We start from the raw sequence: 8,159 nt of genomic DNA on the forward strand, positions 1-8,159 counted from the left end.
AGTTTTGTTGAGGTCTTGTGTGAAGGCTTGAGTGGATAAGGTTGCTTCTATATTTTTAATTTTGTTGAGGTCTTGTGTGAAGACTTGAGTGGATAAGGTTGCCACAAAATGTTGAAAAAGATCGTGTGAGTCTAATTTTTTGTTGTTTTTGGTTGAAGGATTGGTTTGTGAGTACTTGTTGGGAAACCGTGAGAGAAGCATCCAATCAATTTTGTGCTAATTTTTGTGCTTGCAACATTTTTACTTTTGCATGTAAAAAACTAGGGTGTTGTGTTTTTTTTTCACTTTTTAACAAAATCTTAAAAACTATAAAAATATTATTGTTTGTGTCTTGCTAAACGTGCGCGCCTACGTGCGCGCGCGCGCACGCGCACACACACACACACACAAGTGTGAAACCTCTCAAAATTAGGGGAATGCAAAGAAAAGCTTACAAGAGAGATTAGTGGAGATCTTGGACTTTACCAAAGTAGGCACTCAATAGTCACATCATCCAAAAGTCGTTTGCAAGCTTAATATTTCCAAGATTGCTTAAAGGGTAGAATATTTGACACCCCTTTTATAATGCTCTATTTCCTTCTAGCCGCAAGGTTTGCTTTTCATTTGATAGTTGCTCTTCACCTTCGTCCTCTTTGTTGTAAAGTCTTCCATCATTTCCTCCAAGACCACAGAAGGATGTGGCATGCCATGTAATAGTCTCCTACATGTCTCATTCTAGTAAGGTTCAATTCTTTGAAGTTATGGTGCCAAAAATGTAAATCATTGCATATGCATATTGAGAGGAACCGCATGTGATGAAGGCAATTCCTTAAAACGTCTGTACAAGGCAAATATGTTCAATTGTGATACGACATTCTCGAATGGAATTTCTCTTAGATGGAGTTTGTTCAAGCATAACAAGCTTGAGGTGGCTTGTCCGTACAAGGCAAATATGTTCAATTGTGATACGACATTCTCAAATGGAATTTCTCTTAGATGGAGTTTGTTCAAGCATAACAAGCATGAGGTGGCTTTACACATATATGTGCTGGGTAAGGTCCGGTTCTGAAGCTTTCAATTGGAAGTTGCGACTTAGCAAGTTGACATCCACAACACGTTTCTCACAATTGGATAAGTAATCCAGCAATTAGGAGCTAGGAAAATTATTGACCCTAAAGCTAGTGGTGTGCATAGGTCAAGCCCTAGTAGTGTTGAATTGTGTGGAGTTTCTACCCCATGTTCCACCTCTTTGGGCTAGACTTGTTTTTTCCACCTAGATAGCTGCTTGGTGGATCCCCTTCTCGGTGAAATGTGTGCTTGCCATTATATCTGGATGGAAGCTTGTGAACTCAACCTTAGTTGAGTTCACATGCATGGGCTCAATCCACCATTAGAGGCATGAACCCCAAAGGCGCCTTGGGTATTGTTAGGGGAAGTTTCCACAGGGAAGCCCCCTTCAAGTAGCGAAGCTTCAAAATCTATTTTCCCATTCAAAATGATGCCTTGGGCCCTTTTCAACGTTTGAATATATATTAGATTTTGCTTCATTTAGTGCTCTACAACTCGGGGCTTTGTTAATAAACAAAGCCCCATGCGGGAGCTTCACCTTGCTGCATCCCCATGAAGACTATCAACATTCAAATTTTTCCTTAAATAGCACGAATATGAAGTTGGAAATTGATGAAGCTAGTGGGTTATTTTTAGGCATTTTTATCAAGTCCTTTATAGACTTGGAAGTTGGAGCTAAGCCACATGCTTGTTTTGGATTGAGCCCACCCACTTGGAGCACTCAAAAATTCAACTTTTTATGTGCCTGTGTCATGCCCAAAAACTATGGAAGTCTATGTGGAACACCAAAAGTAATCAAGTTTTTTAGTCACCCTGTTAGGAGTCTGGTTATGCAATGCAATGCAATGTGCGACTCACTTGTTATACAAGTTGTTAGTGGGGGGGGGAGGGGGGGGATTTTAGAGAATTGAAATTTCTTTTGCTTTAAAGAGGCTAACGAATAAAATGCTATATTTGGCGGGTGGGATGACAGCACCGCTAAATTTCCGCCCGCAGGTGAGGAGTAAATCACTGTTCGACACTTGGCAGATTTTACGTATTGCTAGTAAGTGAATAAAATAAAACCGAAAATTTACAAATAGCTTTTAAGGCCAAGGTTTATCCCAATTAATTAATGTGCGATCATTTTTGAATCTAGGCCCCAGTAATGATGATTGGAATGTCGTCTCTCTCACCTTGTGTCCAAATTGTGTTGTTTCTTTATCTCCGCGCTTCGCCATAGCCCCACAACAGCTACCCTTTCCGCCATGGCTGCTGAGCTCCGCCATGGTTTAACATGTCTAGTTCCCGCCATTTCTCAAGAGCTTCGATTGCCTCTGTAGCCAGATTGCTCAGCGAAGCTCCGCCATAGCCAGAAACCTTCGTTTGACGCTTGCCATAGCCAAGAAACTTCCGTAGCCAGTTTGCTCTGCTATAGTCAGGCCTCTCCGAATGCTCTCTTCACGCCCTCCTCCTGCTGCACCTTCGGCATCTTCTTGTTCCTCGTCTTCTTCTTCTCCTGTGTCCGCTCTGCTTCCCTCTTCCACCACCACCATTTTTGCACTTGAGCACAGTAGCAGGAGCAGCAGAAAAGATGAGCCTGTCTGCCAGGTCGCCCTCGACTGCCCTTCAGGTTTCCTGCAGTGTGCTGACCCCCCCATCGATGGCATCTGCCTCCTCAACAATGGTACTGTATCCAAGGTTAGGGCTTTCCGGATCCCTTTCTTTTCATCTTTCTGGCTGTATGAATCTGCTGTCTGTAGATAGAATCAGATGCGCATAGCATGAAATGCTGGTCTGCGACATCCTTCGCCCACATGAGCCGTCAAGCTAAGGCCTTATTGTTCAGCATCTAATGTTTTGAATTCCCCTACATATGCCCTAGCTGGAGCTTAGTTACTAATGCCAAATGACATGTGTCCCATCATCTTGTGGGATTGCAGCTTGATGTGATGGCAGAGAATACCATCTCGGGCTTCTCATTTCTGCTCTAAAACACGTGTTGTACTCATCTAATTTGCAGTCCTTATTGAGCCCTAATGCCCCAAAGGTGCGGAAATCAGCACTCGACTGTGTTCAATGCGTGGAAGCATTCCATACTGATGTAAGTCCTGAATGCACTATGATCTGTTGTGTATGTGTCCATACTCTGCATCATGTTTTGTTTGGCAGATATTGAGCATTTTCATAATTACATCCAGTTGAGCTTTTCTCTTTTCTGATTAAATCCTGGTCCAGAAGGTGAGGCTGTGTCCAGGTTGGTCACCTCATCAAGCATGGTAGGCCGAGGCCATCCACTCCTGGACAACCCCTCATGACTGTAGGGATCCATTAGATTCTGCAATAAGAGAGGTCAGCAGGTGCCTACTTTAATTGACCTCTGGTTTGAGATGCCACTGCGATGATATATTAGAGAGTGGTGGATGGCCAAACTAACCTTTAGTATCAAGCTAAAGAATCGTCCATGATTGGCATTGTGATTCACCTTCTTGATCATGAAGTTCAGTGAGTCAGTTGTAACACATGGTTTTTAGCATGATACTGTCCTATATGCCATGTGTATTTGATGGCACTGGACAATGGTGCCTGTAATCGCCTGAGACCATGGAAGCTTCTCTCATGGTGTGTTTTGTTTTGCTCTCTGGTTTTGCATTCCAGACCATGAATCACTGTGTGCCAGAATGGGATGCTACAGGGAGAGATTTGGATGTGACATGGGACCCAACAGAGTTATTCTCATCCAAAGGGAAATGGGACTTGGGACAAACAAGAAGACCGGATCTGGCTTTTGTGTGAGTTAATCTAGCTAATATCAATGAAACACTTTTTCTTTGAGTACTTTTTAATGGGGGACACTGTAGATAGGTTATGAGCCTTGGGTGTAAGTACTTTTACTATGCTTTTGCAGGCCAGACCATGACTTTGAGGAGCTCTGTTGGGAAGATGGGCAACTTCTAGTTGTTATGCAAGGACTGAGTGGTAAAGGCATTTTCAAGAACCGAAGCTGCTGGCAAGTGAGTGCAGGTGAGGTGGCACCTTCACATTCCGGGATACAAGTTGCTGACATGGATAGCACATTTGACATGCTGGGTACTGGAGAGTTGATGGATCCCTCTACTGTAAATATGCATACACAGGAGGATGAATTGCTTTCATGGCTGCAACACCCGTCTGATGAACTGGTTGATAAGCATGAAATACCTAATGATGCTCCCTCTTCAAATGCACCACCGATGGGTTGTGAAAGGTTGCGCCCATGTGATCTCATACATCATGGCATCCCACAAAATTCTGTGAATGCAGAAGACCCTGGCAGTGGACCAGCTTCAAAAAACCTCAGACGTGACACATTCCTGCCTTTTCAACCAACCATGCTACACAAACCTGGTCATGATCATGGAGATATTACCCAGCACATCCATGTGAACGCATTCACAGGCTCAAGTATCACTCCTACCACAAGCATGACAAGCAAAGAACATTTTGAACATGGCCCAATGATGCCACTACCCCAGATGCATCCAGCAATGGTTGGTGTAACTTGTAGTCCTTCATTCCCAAGTGGAAGCTCAAGTTCCATGAACTTCTCCAATTTTTCTGGGCCTGCTGTGGCATTCAAGGCCAATCTTCATTCAATAGGCATGGCCAGTGGACCTAGTGGGGTGGAGCGTCTGAAGCAACTTGATAGAGTAGCAGTTGATGCGTTGAAGCCTGAGACTAGTGTTTCAAGAACAAAGAATTTGAGGCTAATTGCCCCTAAGAGAGAAGGGATTGCACTGCCAGCTATCCCAAACATCTCTGAGTGTGTTGGAGCCTCTGTTGTGCATCATTCTGCACAGAGTTTTCCCTTAGGGAGAGAAGCTGAGCAGGATGTGTCTGCTAATGGGACAGTGAGTGGAAGCTCTGGAATGGTGGGTATTAGTAATGGCTGGAACTCGTCTGTCATTAGCAGCGCCGCTCTTGGGACGGATAGAAGCACAGAAGTTTTGGAAGTCGCAGAACTATCCGAAACATCTTCTTCAGGGGGTTCTGAGGAATCTGATGACGCCGATGGAAAGGGAGCTGCTGGGGTGGATAAAAGAAAGGTTTACGATGAATTCCTAGAAATTCAAAGCAAAGTAAGCCCTTACTCTTGTTGACGCCCACCACCTTCCTTTTCTTTTCCTCCTCTTTTCCTCTCCCCTTTTAAATGTTCCGAGATGTTTCCCTGAGTGCTATTTCTAACCCTTGCCATGGATTTTTGTCCTGCAGGCTTTGGAGAATGAATTAAATGGTCCTAAGAAACATGCTACAGGTGGAGGGAACTCCATGAAGCGAAGCAGGGCTACTGAGAATCATAACCAATCAGAAAGAGTAATATTTTTGGTTCTTTCTGTAACAAGAGCTTTGTTTTTGTGTGATTCCTTAGTGTGGTATAGAAAGCTGCAGGAGGGCAATCGAGTGGTTAGTCTCTAGAAGTAATGATATCATAATGCCCAAGCTGTACATAGTGTGCTTTTACTTTCAAAATTTGATGGGTTCCTAACCGTATTCCTGGCTCAACGCACATCAGATGTTTATGCCTGATCTCAATTCTGCTTGTAATGGAATAGAGGAGGAGAGACAGGATAAGCGAGAAGATGAAGGCCCTGCAAGCGCTTGTACCAAATTCTTACAAGGTTAACACAAATTCAGTGTTTACGCATATGTAAAGCTTGACAAGTCCTTTCACCACTCCAACCAGTTTTTTGACATGCGATTCTTTTGGCAGACTGACAAAGCTTCAATGCTGGAGGAGGCGATTGCATACATCAAGGCCCTCAAGGGACAGATCCAGGTTATTTTATGTCCACTCTTGAGTGCCCTGCTTTTCTTTGGGTTTACTTTTTTATTCTGAACATCTTGCAGATGATGTCTTTTAGAAGTGAAATGTTCATTCCGCAGGGAATGCAACATGTTCAGATGTCGGCATGGCCACATATGGGCATGGGCATGAACATGGGGATGGGGATGAGAATGGGCGCAGGGATTGGTATGCTCGATATGACTATGGCTGCGGCTGCCACCACAGCAAGACAATTTCCACCACTGCTATTGATTCCTGGTGCCGCAATGCCAACAGTTCATGCCTTGGATTCAGCATGGCCAGCGCATGGGGTTGTCAGGCATGCAGTTCCTGCTCCTGCACATCAGATGATATTTCCTGCTAGATCAGGGAATCCGGCTGCTGGCACATGCAATTCCTCGCCGACAGCAAATGGAGCATCTCATAAGCTTTTCCCTACTTCACAACAACATCAACCTGTTCAGGTTTGTTATCCATTGCCTTTTGTCTATCGGAGCATTTCATGGCAAGCAAGGACACCTGCCATGAGGCCCCTTTTGTTGGGGTGTAAATTGCCATTTTGGAAGTGTTACACTGTTTTTAGGTTTGTGTAATTGTACATGTGTGCATGCCCTGAGGAGACAGAGAGAGAGAGTTTCTGTTTACCCTCTTTACTTTTAGTGTACAAGTCCTCAGGTAGTGGCCACGAAAGTGTATGGCAATGGTATGCCTCACCCTCACCAGTGTCCTCAATCAACAACCTTCCTAGCTGGCACAGGACCGCGGAAACAACAGTGAACTTCTGCCTCATCCATCTTCGTTTTTTGATCAAGCAGTTGTGCAACTGTCACTTCTACAACGTCTTACAGGGTGAGAGAGTGAAACCTTATGGCAGTCCAGCAGTTTGTGAGTGTTTGCTCTAAATTGAGTGCTGCCATGCCTAGTCTACTTATTTGGTTTAAGGTCTTCCCTGTGTTTGTATTGCAGACTTGAAAGAAACTGCATTATTGCTCAGTCTTGTTCAAAAGGTCTCAGTACAGATGATAAGGGTAAAGATACATCTATAGATGAGCGAGAAGAGTCGAAAAGCTCAATGTGCAAACCGTGGAGGCTCATAATTCTCAGAGGGATTCAACATATGGAGGGAGGTTCTCTATCCAAACCATTGGTTCTGTCGTGTGTAAGGGTTTCTATTGAGAAAATTTTGAGCTTATCCTGTTAAAATTGGATTGAATTGTTTTTATAACAGAAGCCGCTCATTACTCTGGGTGTGGCCAGTGGTATTTATGGTCTTGCCTTGTAAATGGTGGTGTGTAACATATCGTCTTACCTGTAGAAGCCGTGATCTTTGAATGTAGATTGAAATTGAGCATTATGTGATCATTGTCACATTGTCTTTTGTCATTGAGAAGGTAATTGTGGGTGTACATAAATGTTTAAAGTGAGAGTCGTAAGAGTCTATACACACAGATCCGGGTAGGGGTTGACTATGGAGCTCCTAAGATTTGCTACTTCAAAGCTTCGATTTCTATACACACAGATCCCTGTAAAGCCCCTATTGCAACTTCAAAGCTTTGCTTTCTACTACTAGCTGTCCACATTGGAGGATGGTGAAAAGTCATTGGAACCATTCTTTTTGCTTTCAAAAGCATGGTTCAGTTTCAATTTTTTCTGTAGAAACGAAGTCAATTTTAAAAAAATTGAACCCATCTTATCATTGTCAAAAGCATGGTTCACTTTGGCAACCTTGCTTTTCTCAGTTTTGAGCGAGTTTTCTCTTTCCTGATGTAAGCGAAAGGCCCCTTCTCTTTGTACTCTACCCATCAAAATCTAAATTCCTACTGTGTGTTGTTACTCCTAACTCCAAGATTTTAAAAGAACTTAAGGTGCATACCATGTCGTAGAAAAACACATACAAAGTTGTCAAATTATTCTCGATGACTATGAGTGATACAATAATTTGTGATTATGAGTTGTGTGATGCTATCCGGATCGCTCTTTTTCATTTAATTAATTTGTGATGCTATCCCAGTCAATGTTTTACTAAGGTGTAGAACCTTAGGACCTATCCCTTGTCTCCTCACATCCCCTGATGTGGGTCTCCGCCCTGCCTCACACCACCCTCTCCCCTAATGTGGGTCCCCCAGCTCTCCTTCCTGCCTGAGGTGGCTCTCGTCCTCGCCCAGCTCTCCTCCTTGTCCTCGCCCAGCTCTCTTCCTTGCCTGAGGTGGCTACACACCCTACCATGTAGACCTCAGGCTACACACCCCACCATTCGGAGACTGCAGCCTAGTTGACCACATTGGAGACTTGGTCGAGAGATGTGGAG

The 8,159-nt window shown here is 43.9% G+C and overlaps 1 protein-coding gene across 12 annotated transcripts; it reads left to right on the forward strand.

Annotated features, from left to right (window-relative positions):
• Positions 1-2,155: 2,155 nt before the first annotated feature.
• On the forward strand, positions 2,156-7,205 carry LOC147607644 (uncharacterized). 12 transcript variants are annotated; one of them, XR_015264763.1, is made up of 10 exons: positions 2,156-2,727; positions 3,050-3,130; positions 3,685-3,818; positions 3,935-5,144; positions 5,278-5,379; positions 5,619-5,684; positions 5,777-5,842; positions 5,950-6,315; positions 6,512-6,700; positions 6,818-7,205. XR_015264763.1 is itself a non-coding variant. In XM_086790815.1 (10 exons), exons 1-10 carry the CDS (start codon positions 2,479-2,481, stop codon positions 7,050-7,052), a joined length of 2,601 nt encoding a protein of 866 aa, XP_086646941.1. In that variant the 5' UTR covers positions 2,156-2,478; the 3' UTR covers positions 7,053-7,205. The 12 variants fall into 12 exon arrangements, 5 of the variants coding, with proteins under 5 accessions (XP_086646941.1, XP_086646940.1, XP_086646944.1 ...); XR_015264764.1 differs by having other exon boundaries at positions 6,527-6,700; XM_086790815.1 differs by having other exon boundaries at positions 6,609-6,700.
• Positions 7,206-8,159: the final 954 nt, after the last annotated feature.

This window comes from Cibotium barometz, chromosome 55, assembly GCF_041138505.1.
Source record: "Cibotium barometz isolate CiBa-2024 chromosome 55, ASM4113850v1, whole genome shotgun sequence".
Taxonomy (NCBI): domain Eukaryota; kingdom Viridiplantae; phylum Streptophyta; class Polypodiopsida; order Cyatheales; family Cibotiaceae; genus Cibotium; species Cibotium barometz.